The sequence below is a fragment of the Meriones unguiculatus genome, chromosome 11, assembly GCF_030254825.1.
Source record: "Meriones unguiculatus strain TT.TT164.6M chromosome 11, Bangor_MerUng_6.1, whole genome shotgun sequence".
Taxonomy (NCBI): domain Eukaryota; kingdom Metazoa; phylum Chordata; class Mammalia; order Rodentia; family Muridae; genus Meriones; species Meriones unguiculatus.
In genome coordinates, this window is record NC_083359.1 from 9,692,192 (window position 1) to 9,708,319 (window position 16,128).

At 44.9% G+C, this 16,128-nt stretch overlaps 1 protein-coding gene across 3 annotated transcripts in view; it reads left to right on the top strand.

Annotated features, from left to right (window-relative positions):
• The window catches only part of Prpsap2 (phosphoribosyl pyrophosphate synthetase associated protein 2), a 34,318-nt gene extending 19,951 nt beyond the window's left edge, over window positions 1-14,367 (top strand). For all 3 annotated transcript variants that reach the window (XM_021639179.2, XM_021639178.2, XM_060363573.1), the window contains 5 exons: window positions 961-1,016; window positions 7,291-7,439; window positions 8,967-9,037; window positions 12,430-12,576; window positions 13,726-14,367. In XM_021639179.2, coding sequence (XP_021494854.1) covers window positions 961-1,016; window positions 7,291-7,439; window positions 8,967-9,037; window positions 12,430-12,576; window positions 13,726-13,884 — 582 coding nt within the window. In that variant the 3' untranslated portion in view covers window positions 13,885-14,367. The remainder of the gene's footprint in view (window positions 1-960; window positions 1,017-7,290; window positions 7,440-8,966; window positions 9,038-12,429; window positions 12,577-13,725) is intronic.
• The last annotated feature ends 1,761 nt before the right edge of the window (window positions 14,368-16,128 follow it).

Consider the following 16,128-nt stretch of genomic DNA (forward strand, 5'->3'; position numbering starts at 1 on the left):
CCTGTTTGTTTCAAGGTTGGTTGAATATATATATATATATATATTTTTTTTTTTTTTTTGACAGAGTTTTTCTGTGTAGCCTTGGCTGTCCTAGAGCTCACTCTGTAGACCAGGCCAGCCTGGAACTAAAGGCCAGCCTATGCCACTACCACCACCACCTAGCTTTAACGTCGTTTTTTTGTTTTTTGTTTTAAGGACGCTAGTACTTTCACAAATGTTTTTCCTCAGCATGGAATGACTACAGTGTGTTCATCGCCTGTTTGAATGACAGAATTTTAGAATATGACATTAGCTTGTTAAATGAAATTCAGTATGGGATTCATGAAAAGTCTGCTTATTGAGAGAGGGTCATACCCGCCTTCTAGGTAATTGGAATTACAGCACATACCACCACGCCTGGTTTGCCTCTGCTAATTTTTTGTTTTGCTTTGTTTAATTTGTGTATATGCAGTATACATTTGTGTGCATATGTGTGTATGTGCACATGTGTGTGGAATCCAGAGTCTTCTTCAGGTTACCTTGCTTTTTGAGGGTCTCTGACTGAACGTGGAGTTCATTGATTGCCTGGCCAGTGTCCTTTAGAGATCTGCCTGACTCCACTTTTTACTCACCCTACTCCCAGCACTGGGGTTACAAACACAGGCTGCCATATCCAGCTTTCAATGTGGGTGCTGGGGAGCCAAGCTCAGCTCATCACGCTGGTACAACTGTCAATTTACCGACTGAGCACCTCCGTTCTCTCCTAACTTTTTAGAGAACATTTGGAATATATTATTTCATCTTTGTTTCCCAAAGGCGGGTTTTACTTTAAACTTTTTTTTTTTAAACTTTTTTTGTCACTGAAACTTTAAGTGACCAGATGATACTTTTGAGTCTGTTAGAACGTTGGTGTGTGTTGGTTGTTGGAATAGCCTCTTAGAGACAGGGTAGTAATCCTCAGCCTCTTCTTGTCTGTCACAGATCCCGGATTATAGGAATGCAGTCATCGTGGCCAAGTCTCCAGCCTCAGCCAAGAGGTAGGTGGACTGCATCCTGCTGCGATGAGGCCGCGGTGGTTCCCCTGGCCCCTTTTCTTCCGTGGATTAAGTTAGTGTCCTGTCAGCTCTACCTGTTACCTAGATACTTTAGTTTGCTCTTTGTTCTCCAAGCCCAGCCTGTGACTACCAGTCATATTTCCTAACCAAAGTCATCTGAGGAGTACTGACTTAGTGTGTCCATGCACATCACCAGACCACTTAGTAAAGTCCTGCTTAAAGGATTTGATAAGATGTCTCAGAGGGGAAAGGCATTTCCCACCAAGCCTGATGCTTAACCTGAGTTCAATTCCTATGACCCAAATGATAGAAAGAGAACCACTTCCCGTTAGTTGTTCTCTTGACTTCCATACACCCTCACCCCATATTAAATAAAGAACTAAATGGGTTTTGGGGGAGGTCGGTCCTTGTTTATTTGTTTGTTGGTTTGTTTGTTTCAAGACATGGTTTCTCTGCATAGCCCTGGCTGTCCTAGAACTTGCTTTGTAGACCCAAGTTAGCCTCGAACTCCCAGAAGTCCACCTGCCTCTGCCTCATGAGTACTGAGATTAAGGGCATATACCACCATGCCTGGCAATAAATGTAATTTTTTTAAAATTCTACTTGACATACTTTGTTTATTGCTTCATGTTCAAAGAGCTTACTGACTTGTTAGGAGACTCATGTCCAGCTGGCAGGCCGAATGCATGTGTGCCATTAAATGGCATTTATGAGACAGAAGCACCCTGAGGCAGCTCACAGGCTATAGAGCAAGCCAGGTTTTGCCAGGGGTAACTGGTAGCTTAGTGATAAGCTACTGCAAACTGGATTTTGGTTGAGAGGTTTTCCACATACTAATAATCACTAGTACTTTCTAGAAAAACTACTGCACCAGAGAGGAAAAGCACAAATTCACATTCAGGATTCAGATTCTTTAAAAATTACTTTCCAGTCAGGTACCTTGGCTCACTGGGTCTCTAGATCACATATTTCTAATTCCTAATACAGTGTAATAAACAATGTGCTCCTGTTGCTAAAAACAGCCACAAGAAGCAAAGTGGTATGGAAGGGCCAGGGACTGTCAGTATGGAAAAATGACATGTTTTTTCCATGTAACTTATACACATCCACCTATCTTTTTTGGGTTTTGTTGTTTTGATGTTGTTGTGAGACAGAGTCTCACCATGTAAACCAGGCTGGCCTCAAACTCACATAGATCCTCCTGCCTCTGTCTCCAAGTGCTAGGCCTAAAGACACGTGCTGCCACACCCGGCTCTCCACCTATGATCTCCCTCCCTCCCTCTCTCTCTCTCTATAAGATTTATTTTATTTTATGTATATGAGCATTTTGTCTGCATGCCCACCACCACTTGGATGCCTGGTTCCTGTGGAGGCCAGAAGAGGGCATCAGATGCCCTGGAACTGGAGTTGTAGATGGCTGTGAGCCTCCATGTGTAACTGAAGCTGGATTAGGGCAGCAGGTGCTCTTAATTGCTTAGCCCTCTCTCCAGCCCCACTCCTATGATCTTTAAATCATCTCTAGATTATATAATTACTAATACAGTGTAATAAATAGTGTAGTCCTCTTGCTGAAACAAGGCAAGAAGCGAGTGTATCCATAGTCAGTATGGAGGCAGGCAGTTTTCTGTATGCTTTCAATCTCTGGTAAAAGTTGAATACACAATGCAGATGCTGAAAATCTGGAAGGACTGGAGTCTTTTCACAGTTCATGGCCTTTGTAGCACGTTTACAATTATGGTAATCACTCGAACCTTCTCCTTACACTGACCCTGGGCAGAAGCAGACACCCCTGTCTGTCTGCTTTTGTAGATTTGCAGTCACAAGTAAATGACCTGTGGCTAGCCTTCTCCCAGCACCCTGTTCTGTGTGTTGTGTGGCACCTGTGACAGGCCAGGTGGGTCTGCTTGGCCTCTCCAGTGGCTACTGGGGACAGCTGAGGTGATGTCAGCTTTTTAATTTATTGTTGCTGTTATTTTGATATTGGAACTCAGCATCAAACATGCTAAGAAAGTTCTCTGCCACTGAGCCACACCCTAGCCCCCATTACCAAGTCATAAATATTGAGGTATCTGGTAATTTTTATTAAAATATTCTTCCTGTTGTGACTCATCCCCTTTGCTCTGAACTCAGACACACGCATACAGATCACCTTTTTTGTTTACTGCTTCTGTGAAGGCTCTTCATATTTTCTTAGAAATGTAAATTGTTTCTTGATAGGACCAACCCACTGGCGAGGTTTCTACCCCCCCCCCCCCGGAAACTGTTTCCTGGCCTTTTTCTTCATACATCATTTAAGTGCAGTCTCTGGGTCTGAGATGGTACTGATGAGTTGGTCTAGACTCTCCCTTCCCCTTGTTTCTCTTTAGCTGTTCTTGTGAGCTTACAGATAAAGCCTGTTTTTAATTGTTACTGGTGTTGGAAAAGCAAGACTAGAATTGTTGGGTCCTGTGTACTTGATAAGAGGATGGAAGACATAAAGTCCCAGGAGTCTGGCCCAGGAGCCAGGATGGACATGCTGTGTGGTTGGGGACCTAGTAAGGCAAGTACATAGCAAGGAGTGGAAGTGGGTGGGATTTGAAGTTGAAAGACAATGTGACTGTGCTGGGTAATTTTTGTTAATTTGACACAAACTAGAGACACCTGAGAAGAGGACTCCTCAGTTGAAGTATTGCCTCCATTAAATTGGCCTGTGTGCATGTCTGTGGGACATTTTCTTGATTAATGTGGGAGAGTTCAGTCCAGTGGTGGTGGGGGTGCCACTATTGGGCAGGTGGTCCTGAGTTGTATAAGAAAGCAGCCTGAGTTAGGTATGGGGAGCAAGCCAGCAAACAGCTATCTGCTGAGTTTTCTGCTTGAGTTACTGTCTTGGCTTCTCTCAGTGGTGGACTGTGATCAGGAAATGTAAGCCAAATAAATCTTTTCCTCCCCAACTTGGTTTTGGTCATAGTCTTTATCATAGCAACAGAAAGCAAAGTAGGACAGTGACATAGCATGGAAAACTGATTCTTTAAAAGAAACCTGAAGTGGCATCTTAATATCTGACAAACAGGAGTAAGGAAGGTCTTCTCATAATTACCACACTTCAGAAGTGTGGTAATTGTAATCATTATTAACTGAGTAGCAGAGTTTCTTTCAAAATACAGTAGTTGTAAGGAGAAATGGGTGTTTCCTCAGAGATTCCTCTGAGGAATCAGACAGAAAAGCTGCTAAACACCAGGTCATCCAGGAACTCCACGAAGAGATGGCAGAGTGGACATTCTGTGCTGTAAAGCGGGTGTTGAGTTTAAAATGATTGATGTTGGAGCTGGAGAGGTAGCTCAGTAGTTAAGAGCACTGACTGCTTTTTCTAGAGGACCCAGGTTTTAGTCCCAGCACCCATATGGCAGCTCACAAAAGTCCTCTGAGCACCAAGCAAATGTGTGCACATACATACTGTAAGCAGAACACTTACACATGTAAAATTAAATAAATCTTTAAAAAAGTACAGAAGAGGGATTTAAGAGTCATCCTGAACTCCAGTCCAGGGAACCCGGCACCCTCTTCTGGCCTCCTCGGGTATTGCACACACGGTGTACAGACAAACATGTAAGCAAATTTTAAAAATATGATTTAAGTCACATAAACTGTAGCCATTTTTATTTGATAGAGTCCTTCTCTGTAACCCACATTGGCCTTGAACGTAAAGCATTCCTCCTGCTTCAGCCTACCAATGCTTGGGATTGTGCACATAAGTTACCACACCCAGCTAGGTGCGGAAATGGTGGATTCTGAAACATATTTATGGGAGAGTAAATGCTAACTTTATAAAGCACCAACAGGTGCATTTACCTTGTTCTGAGGGCTTCATCACCCTGATAGTTGATATCTCCGTGAACAAAGACGTAGAGTTCTAAAACATTATGTTAGCAAACTGAGTTAACAGTGTGCAAAAGATGAACACATCATCCTCTTTGAGCTTATCCCAGGAGCCTGAGGTTGATGTAACAGCTTTTAAAGGTCTATGAATGTCAGTCACCATATTAAGGAACAAAATGGAGAAGCCACATGATTCTATGACTCAAAGATTTGACAGTCTAGCTTAAGCAAACTAAGAAAAGCAGGGAACTTTTTCATCAGATAAAGATTTGTAAAAATTTAGAGCTGACATCCCAGTGGTGAAAACTGGTGCTGTTCCCAGTAATTTTCCTGTATTCAGAGGGACTTAGGTTCTGAATAGCGCAAGTAAGAGCCATTAGTGGGTATGGATACAAGGTGGCTTGATCACTTACATAGGGTACATTCACTTCAGTAAGCTTGTAAGATAAAGGCTCCATATATGCGGGATCTTTAATCCCTAACACCTCTAAGCTCAGTGATTGGGAGGCAGAGGCAGCAGGATCTCTGAGTTTTGGGACAGCCTGGTCTACATAACCACAACAAACACATCTGTATATATAATTAAAAATAAAATTCCTAATAAAAAATTAAAAATGAAGAAATGGAAACAACATAATATCCCATCAGTAAGTAAATATATAAGCAGCAATATATTCATATATTGATAGACTATAACATGGCTAAATCTCCAAAGTATTTTGAGTGAAAAAAGTAGGACAGTAAAGGTATACTGTGACTCAGTAGACTAAGTTAAGCTTATTGCCAGAAAGCAGATCAGTAGTTGCCAAGGCCAAAAGGAGAAATTGCAAAGGATCACATATTTTCTGGGTGTTAATAGGTATTTAAGTTTATTGTCTTCACTGAGCTGATGCCAGTATGGGCATGTATCTACCAGATTAAAAGAAAGTATTTGTCGAGCACACACGTGATGAATGCATAATGAGCTCTCAGAGGCTGTGAAGTTGTGTGCTTGAAGTTGTAAGCGTGAAGTTTCTTTTATTCCCATTCTTTATAAAGCTTTTAAAAAAATAATGTGTAGCCAGACAGTGGTGGCACATGCATTTAATCCCAGAACTCAGGAGGCAGAGGCAGATAGATCTTTGTGAGTTCAAGGCCAGTCTGGTCTACAGAGAGAGCATTCCAGGACAGTCATGGCTACCCAGAGAAACCCTGTCTCAAAAAAACAAAGCAAAACAACAACAGAATTAATATGTAACACTTCAATGAGTGCTCAAATGCACTTTGTTTCATATGGTTAATTCTCAGGGAAGTATTAGCAACTGCAAGAAAGAAAACTGGAAGCTCCAAGGAGGTTCCTTAACACATAGGTTCTGATTGGCTGATGGAAGCAGCTCTGTTGTTTTTAAAAACAAAGTCCTAGTGGCTTGATTTTACCATTAAAGACTCAGGAGCCAGATGCTGGGGTGAAAGCCTGCTAGCTCAGAGAGACAAAGAAAGCACCCAGCTGACCTTCCTACCCAGCTCACATCCCAGAAGAAAAAAACCAAAAGCCAAAAAAAAAAAGCCCTTTCTTTTCCAGCTATCTTTAATACCCCTCAACTCAAAGTCCCTCCTTTCTCTTTAATCCCTGTCTGCTGGTAAGGAGTTTGCCCTCTTGACCTAGGGTTAACGTTACTAAATCTTTTGAACAAACTATTAAATCCTGTGTATAGAAAACTCTTGGATTAGAGGTGTGTGCTAGGAGTGAGCCACAACACGGGTTTTTACACATCACAATCTTGGGGTCAAATATCCTGCAACGGGAGCTCACTTGTGGGCTCTGCACTCTTCCTGAGTGTGAAGTGGTCATTCTCTTGGTTTTGCTTTGCTTTGGTTTTTGGTTTTTTGTGGGGCTTTTTTGGTTTGGTTTATGGGTTTTATTGGGGGGGGAGGTTAGTTTTGGGGGAGGATATTTTGTTTTATTTTTCTGTGTAGCCCTGGCTGTCCTGGAACTCACTCTGTAGACCAGGCTGGTCTCAAACTCAGAGATGCACCTACACTTCAGGTGTAGACCTGAAGTGCCAAGATCAAAGGTGTGCACAAGCATCTCCAGGTGGTCATTCTCTTTTTTTTTTTTTAAGATTTATTTATTATGAATACAGTGTTCTGTCTGCATGTGTGTCTATACTCCAGAAGAGGGCACCAGATCTCATTACAGATGGTTGTGAGCCGCCATGTGGTTGCTGGGAATTAAACTCAGGACCTCTTGGAAGAGCAGCCAGTGCTCTTAATCTCTGAGCCATCTCTCCAGCCCCGGTCATTCTCTTTTGTAATTACTCCTGTGGGAGAGACGGTTTGCTCATGTCCTTTAGTGTCTTGCCCAGACATTAGCAGGCCAAGGCTCTCTGTGGTTTTTATTTGTATCTGATGTTCTTTGCAGGGCACAGTCTTTTGCAGAGCGTCTGCGTCTGGGAATTGCAGTGATCCATGGAGAAGCACAGGATGCTGAGTCTGACTTGGTAGATGGTCGGCACTCCCCACCCATGGTCAGGAGTGTAGCTGCCATCCACCCCAGCCTGGAGATCCCAAGTAAGTGCCCACAAGTACCTTTGCCACTGTTCTCAGAGATGCTTGGATTTGTGGAGGAGATATTTTAGTATGAATTCTCTTTATCATTATTATTATTATTATTTTAGATTTTTTCCTCTTTTTTTTTTAATTTACATCCTTGTTGGAGCCCCATCCCTCCTGCCTTCCTTCCATCCTTTCTTCTCCCCCTCCCCTTTTCAGAGGGAAAGGGGAGCTCCCTTTGCCATCCACCCCAGCTCATCAAGTTGCATAGAACTGAATGTGTCCTCTTCCCCCGTGGCCTGACAAGGCAGTCCTGCCAGAAAGTGATCAGAAAGCTAGCAAGTGAGTCCACGTCCCACACAGTCCCAGGTTCTCTTACCACATGAAGTCTAAGCTGCCCATCTGCTACATCTTTGTAGGGGGCCTCGATCCCATTCATGCATGGTCCTTGGTTAATGCTTCAGTCTCAGCAAGCCCTTCTGGGCCCCAGTTAGTTGGCCCTGTTGTTCTTCTTGTGGAGCTCCTGTCACCTCCAGATCCCTTTCTCTTGCTTCCCACTTTTCCACAAGACTCCTTACACATAGCCCGATGTTTGGCTGTGAGTCTCAGCATCTCTTTTGAGGCCCTGCTTGGTAGAGCCTCTCAGAAGACAGCTCTGTCAGGCTCTTTTCTGCAAGCTTAGCAGAGTATTGTTCATAGTGTCAGGAGTTGGCACTCTCCAATAGGGTGGGTCTTTGGTTGGACCAGGCATTGGTTGGGCATCCCTCAGTCTCTGCTCTATCTGCTTTGTGTTTATCCCTGCACATCTTGTAGAAAGGGTTTTATGTGTATGTATGTGTATGCCACTCATGTGCAAGTACTCAAAGGAAAGAAAAAGATACCAGATCTCCTAGAGCTGGAATCCCAGGATACTGTGAGCCACCTGATCAGGGTGCTGGAAACCAAACTCTGGTCCTATGGCAGAGCAGCAAGTGCTCTTAACCACAGAGCCACCTCTGCAGCCCATGAATTCTCTTTGGTGTGTGTGTTCACATCATATTCAAGCATGTTTTCAGATACGCATGCACATGGAGGCCAAAGGTGCATGGTAGGAATTTTTCTCAGTGCTTTTCATCTTTTTGGAAAGCTCTCTCAAACTTTTGCCAGGTTCACCATGACAGAATCTAATGATTGTCCTCCTAATGGCAATGTTTGAGCTGCTGAACCAGAGCCCCAGCCTGGTTGCTTTTGTGATTCACCACAGCAGGCTCGCTGTGTGCATTCATCACTTTATTGTCATTCTGCTGAAATACATGACAGAGGCAGCTTAAGGGCAGGAAGGTTTGGTTTACAATATCAGAGGTTTCATTGTGTACCTGTAGGGAAGCATGGAGCAGGAGCTTAAGGCAGTGACTTTTCACATGGCTGCAGACTGGGAAGCAGACAGTACTAGACCATAACCAGGGGTGCGCCTCCATGACCAGCAACACTAACTACTTCAAACCTTTTAAGTTTTTGTTCTACCTTTGAGCATAGGCACTGAGGTATGTGTTTCATTCTGACCAGTGCTGATTCCCAAAGAAAAGCCCCCAATCACGGTTGTTGGTGACGTCGGAGGAAGGATTGCCATCATTGTGGTATGTAGTTCTCCTTTATTGTTATCACTACCACTCTATTGACTGACTTGTAATTGTGTGCATAAGAACCATGGGTAATATGGCCAAGTTACGTATCATGTTGGCTGGTGCCTTGTTAACTTGTTAACTTCAGCCTCAACAGAAAAATGGTAATAGTTTAAGAAAAAAAGTAGTAGCTGAGTGTGGTGGTACACGCCTGTAGTCCCAGTGCTCCGAGTTCAAAGAGGCCAGCCTGGTCTACAAAGCAAGTCCGGGACACCCAGGGCTACAAAGAGAAATCCTGTCTCGGGAGGAAAAAAAATTAGTGTCTATGTAGTTACCTGAATTATGGTACAGCTGTTTGTTTTCATATTTTGAGAAGTTACTTTTTATGGTTAAAGTAAAGGATAAAGTTGATTATACTTTAAACAGAGATTGGCAGTTAGGGTTGTCGTCCAGTGATGGCTTGGGTTTGGTCCCTAATACCACAAACACTAAAACGTATAAACATCATTTCATACTTGCAAACTAGACAGTATCCTGATGAGTGGATCAGACAGACACCTGCAGCTCACTGCTCCCCTAGGAGAGAGCATGAGGCCAGAGTTCAAGGGCCTCCCCAGGCTTTTCCTGCTCTCTTCTCTCTCCCTCCAGAGGCTGTCATTAGCCCGATTGTCTTCCACAGGCCACCAGGAGTGCTGTTCCTAGATGAAAAAGATGTGGGCATTGGAGCCGGAGTGGTTGGTTGCTCAGTGATTAACAGCATTTGCTGTTACTGCAGAGGACCCAGGTGTGGTTCCCAGAACCCACCTGGCAGCTTACAACTGTCTGTAACTCTAGTTCTAGGGGATCCAATGCACACAGGCAAAACACTCATACGCATTTAAAAACTAAGGACTTGAGTGTTTCTATGCAGTGTGTCTGTGCACGTGGTGACTTTTGGTCCATGCTGGGGCTGAACCACCTAGTGGTGTCATGTGCGGTTGGTGTGCAGTGAAGACTACGTTGGTCTTCACTGCTAGAGAGAGTGTTGTGATCCCATACAGTTGATGCATCTGTTCTCCGCATTGGGCGGCTTTCTTTTCTTAATCCCCAATAACACCGCGTTGAACATCCTTGCACCATTTCCTGGTATGCCATACCCGAGTTTCTGGGGGATAGCTGGAGTCACTGCGTTTGAAAGTGTTATAACAGGCTCCCACACCCCATCATTGGTGTCTTGTATTTTTCCTGTTTGGTGATTTTGCTTGTACCTTTTTCAGGGATCTCCTGTGGCGTCCTACAGTTAAGCTGCCTGTTAGTTTGTTTCATGGACACAGTGCAGTGGCGGAAGGTGCAGACCCAGCACAGCAGCTGCAATCTTTCTCCACAGTGGAACTGTGCTTTCTTTTTCCTCTCTGTGTGCTAGACAAGTGTCTCTCGTTGAGCTACATCTTCAGCCCATTTTATTTTGAGGCAGAGTTGCTGAAGCTGGTCTTGAACTATTTCTTCCCTTCAGTTAGGACTTTAGCTCACAGTCTTCCTGCCTCAGTCTGCCCGGTACCTGGGATTACAAACCTAGGCTCAGCTTACGTATATTTTAAAAAAATGAAACAATAATGAGCCGAGATGGTTCAGCAAGTAAAGGTGCTTGATGAGACCTAAGTCTAGTCCTCAGAGGTCATGCCACAGATTGTCCTCTGACCTCCACATGCATGCCATGGCACCTGTACATACACATCCACACGTGTGCATGTGCACACTTAACAATAAAAAAAAAAAAATTAAAGGGCTGGAAAGATGGCTCGGAGTGCTTACCTCACAACGTGAGTACCTGAACCTGAATCCCAGAACTCTCATAGAGCCAGGTGGTGCAGCTGGAATCTCAGGCAGAGACAGAGTGCCCAGAAGCTCATGAGTCAGCCTTTGCAGCATCCAGAGACCCTGTCCCGGACAAGGTAGAATGTGAGGAGCGATGCCTGAGGATGCCCTCTGACTGGCACAGAGGCTGCCTATACTCAGACACATGAACACACGAACATACCATACACAAACCCCAAACCTAAAAGCCAGCATTTTATTTTGAAGTAATTATAGGTACACAGAACTTTGCAGGAAGGTCTTACAGGCTCGTGGCCATGTTTCCTCTATATGTTGGCTAGTGTTTATGTCAGCCTGACACAGGCTAGAGTCATTTTAGAAGAGGGAACCTCAGCTGAGAAAATGCCCCCACTACATTGGCCTGTGTGCAAGCCTGTGGGGCATTTTCTTAATTAGTGACTGATGGGGAGGGCCCAGCTCATGGTGGGTGGAGCCATCCTGGAGCTGGTGGTCCTGGATTCTATAAGAAAGCAGGCTGAGCAAATCATGAGATGCAAGCCAGTGAGCAGCACCTCTCCATGGCCTCTGCATCAGCTCCTGTTTTCAGGTTCCGGCCCTGACTCCCTCAGTGATGGACTGTGTTGTGGAAGTGTAAACTGAAGTAAACCCTTTCCTCCCCAGGCTGGCCTTGGTCGTGGTGTTTCATCCCTGCAATAGAAACCCTAAGACGTTCTGTCTTGCTAGACCATGGTGTAGTAATATGTACATGCTGTGGCATGCATACCCGCACAGTACAAAAATACAGGAATGAATAAACAAAAAAGTTAGTAGAAAAGAACTGCCACACTGACTGATGTCCATTATATTTTTAAAAAAATATTTTTTTTTTTTCCCTAAAGACAGGGTCTTTCTACGTAGTCCTGGATATCCTGGGTCTCACTCTGTAGACCAGGCTGGCCTTGAACATAGAGGTGTGACCTGCCTAACCTCTGAGTGCTAGGATTAAAGCTGCCATGCCCAGCTTTTATTATACTGTTTTTAACCTCAAACCTCCACACATGTGATATGGTACTCATGCACTCATACACTTACACAAATAGATATAGTTGGAAGTTTTTCAAAGGCATTTCTTAGCTAGGCACAGCGGCGTGTTTGTGTGTACTCCCAGGTACTCGGGAGACAGGTGGAAGGATCACATGAGCCCACACTTCAGGACACCCTGGACAGTGTAATAAGATCCCATCTCAAGTCAAACTCAACACATTTGCCCATACAGGAAGTAAAAAAGTGTTTGGGAAAGCCTTAGTTCTATTACTCAGAGTTGGAAGCATCTAAAAAGCTTTCTTGTGCATTTCAAAGTCATCCTACACACCTCCCTACCTCCCAGGGCCTTGGGCCTGGTGGGAAGTGCTCTGCAAGTGGTAGGTGCTTAGGTGCTGTGCAGGAGGTGACTTGTGTGAGAAGCCTGGGAGGGCCATAGAGGTTCCTGGGCAGGAACATGCTGAGGCTGAACCATAGACGCCATAGTATGCCCTAGCAGTTCCTTCCTTCTGGTTGTCCAGCCTGTTTTTGCAAGTGTTGATGTGCCTCTTGTACTGTCTTTGATTTGACAGGATGACATCATTGATGATGTGGACAGCTTTCTTGCTGCAGCAGAGACCCTGAAGGAAAGAGGCGCATATAAGATCTTTGTGATGGCCACTCACGGCTTATTGTCCTCTGATGCTCCCCGGCTGATTGAAGAGTCTGCCATTGATGAGGTAGCAGGGCTGGCAGTGAGGGCTAGCTACCTGGGTACTGGCTGTCTGCAGCCTTAACAACAGAGCAGAACAAGTATAAGCTCATTTTAGTAAGGAATAGAAGATGTAAGCCAATAGGGTAGTCCATGCCTTTAATGTCAGGACTGGAGAGGCTAAGCCTGAAGACTTGCCATGAGCTCACTATAAGTCTGGGCTACAGAGTAAGACTATGTCTTAAAAAAAAAAAATGATTGTGCTTGCATTTCACTGACTGTGTAGTCACCATTCACCATTTGAATGAGGTGTGGCCTGACTGAGTTATGACTTACGCACTGTGTCACTCACCCTCTTCATGTATGTGGTACAATGATGGCTAGAATGCTCCACTTGTGTGCTGGGTGCCCAGCTAATTTAAAAGAAAACATCCCCTGTGAACCACTAACTACGTACTGCTTCTCAGCCCCTCATTGCTTTATTTCTCTGGGGATTTGCCTGTGTGCCCATTTCATACTGTGTGGTTATCTGTGACTGGTTATAATTTTAAGGTGTAGTGAGTCTCTGTGCCTGAAAAATACTCTGTAATGGGATGTGCTACATCATGTCTCTTCCTAAGTTGTTGGAAGCTTGAGTTGTTTACATATTTTAAATTTTCTTTTCATCCACTGTTTTGTGTGTGGTGTGTGTATATGAAGGTGGTTCTCATGTAGAGGTCAGAGGACCGCTCTCAGGAGTCAGGTTTCCCTGCAGCTGTGAAGGGGGGCCCGGACTCCAGCCCCCTAGCAGCGAGCAGGGTTTCCGGTTCCTCAGATCTTCCCCAGCGTGTGTCAGTGTCCTTTGCTCTAATGGGTATGAGCTTATCAGACCCTAAAGCATGAGCAGCTTTGCCCTGATGGAAACAGCTGTGGAAGACAAGAGGCTTCCATAGGGCGAGCCTCAGGCTTGGCTGTGGTACATTTTTTCAGACTAAGCCAGGACACTGCTGGCTTTGTTTCTTGTTTCCAGATTTGTCTTTGCTCTGCTCTACTCTGTTCTGTTTTCTGGTCTATTTGGTTTGTTTGCCGTACTGGCCCTGAACCCAGACCTTCACACACCAAGCAGGTACTCTACCATGAGTCACACCCCAGCCCAGGCTGCTTGGTGTCTGATGCTCTTGTTTCTTGTGACACACAGGTGGTGGTCACTAACACCATCCCACATGAAATCCAGAAGCTACAGTGCCCCAAGATCAAGACCGTGGACATCAGCATGATCCTCTCAGAAGCTATCCGCCGCATTCACAACGGGGAGTCCATGTCCTACCTTTTCAGAAACATAGGCTTAGATGACTGAGCAGTTCTCCTGTGGCAGAAGCCCCACAGGTCAAGTGGGAAGCCCAGCATGCATCTGGGAGGGCCTGTGCCTGGCTAGGTACACTTGACCCTCTCTCCCTCTCCCCACCCCCTCCTCATTGATTCCTGGGACGGTACAAGGACCAACTTTTTAGTGTTGGTTTAAATTTTGTGAGTTTGGGGGATAATTTTTATAACAGAAAGACCTCCTCTTAAATAAAATAAGTTAAAACCTGATTGTTTTTAGTGTAACCATTTTAAAAAATTCACTTGAATGAGATTTGTAAGCTCAGCCTTTTTAAAAAAGTTGCTTGATCCAAGTGTTCAAAAAAAATTAAATAAAATGACCTCCTGTCTACCACCTACAGTCATAAAACCAAAAAGCTACTGTTGGTTCCAGTATATGACATTTTTAGAAATGCTTTTATAGAGTATGTGGCTGTATTTATTTTCTGCGAATAAAACCTCGTGTTTGTTTTTTAAATCTCTGTATGTGGACAGTTGTTCTGTAGCTGGAATGGACAGCCACTGAAGACCCGAGCTACTGCGCTGCTGTTTCTCATCAGCTTCTGAGCTGTGCATACTGCGCTTTGTCTGGTGAAGCAGTCCCTGCTCTTATAGGTGCTCAGAAGCCCTGTGAGTTCTGGATGCAAAGTTGCTTGGTTGAAGCAGAAGTGGTGCTCGCCGAGTGTCTGCTCCTTTCGTTAGCGTGAGCCAGTTCTCAGACCAGAATGCAGTAAGTCATGCTGAGAGAGGAAGTTGGGCGGTGGGCAGCATCACAGAGGGCCAGTAGGACTAAGGTTTGTCTGTCTTAGACTTTGACGTTTAAAGATGTATTTTTATGTGTATGTGTGTTTTATCTGCATGTGTGTCTGCACCACATGCATGCCTGGTACCTGCAGAGGTGAGAAGAGGGTATTGGGGGCTGGAGAGATGGCTCAGAGGTTAAGAACACTGTCTGTTCTTCCAGAGGTCCTGAGTTCAATTCCCAGCAACCACATGGTGGTTCAAAACCATCTATAAGATCTGATGCCCTCTTCTGGCAGGCAGAACACTGTATACATAGTAAATAAATAATTTAAAAAAAAAAAAAAAAAAAAAGAAGAAGAAGAGGGTATTAGATCTCCTGAAATTGGAGTTAGACGGTTTGTGAGCCACCTTGTGAGTGCTGGGAACTGACCAGGTCGTCTGCAAGCATGCTGGGTGCTCTTTACCACTGAGCCATCTCTCCAGCCCCTGAAATTTATAATTCTGCCCATCTTCCTTATAGCATGGAGCAGGTCTAGGCCCAGAGTGTTGATGCCCACACATGGCCTGCACTCTTACTAACCTCATTTTACTAAGGAAAAAAAACAGGTGTTCAATCGTGAGTTTTCAAACCCACTTTGAAAATACAACATCTTTGCCTTTATGATCCTGGAAGGAAGGACCCCTGGTCTTTACAAACAGATAGTGTGGTGACATGTCTCCCTGACAACTACTGGAAGAGCTGTGGGCACACAGTGTTACCATGTGAGGAAGCTGCAGCGTAGTCAGGAACTCAGTTCTCACCATGCTGAGGAAGCTTCAGCTGTGGACGCCCCTCCGTTCTGTGGCTTTTCTCCTCCCTTTAGACAGCAATGGAGTAAGTAACTGGCCTTTCACTTTGAACAAGAACAACACTTCCTAGTGAGCTTGGGTGTGTGGGTTCCTGCTGGGTCTTTGGCCTTCACCTTTGTCTGATAAGGGAGGATAGGTCACTGTGGATACTGTTTGAGGGGGTGATCTCTCCAGCACTTCAGGTAGGAAGTTCCTGGGTTGCTGTAGCGGTCCTCCAGGGGCCATCCATGAGGCAGTAACATTTAAAGAGGAGACGTGAGGAGAGTAATGGTTGCGGTCGCCTGTGGGTAGAGAACTCACAGACATCAGTGTCTGCTCCAGGGCAGCATGAGGTTGAGGTTCTCTCGAGAGGAGCCCATAGGATGACACGAGGACGGCCCTGACTCCAACTGGTAACAGAAGAGGGAGGGCGTGCAGGTGTGCCCACGCTCAGGCACGCCATGTGTGAAGCATCGTGCCTGCCCCTGCTAGAGCAACAGGAGGGGCCTGTGTGGTAGAAAGTTCCAGGAAGGAGGACGGGCACAGTTAGCTCAAGCCCCACACTTACCCACCCAGGGGAGACCTCTACAACCAGTTTCCTAGAAGCCTTGTAAGCACACTGCTTTCTCTACTCACAGTAAGACATACATGGATGTGAGCCCTGAAA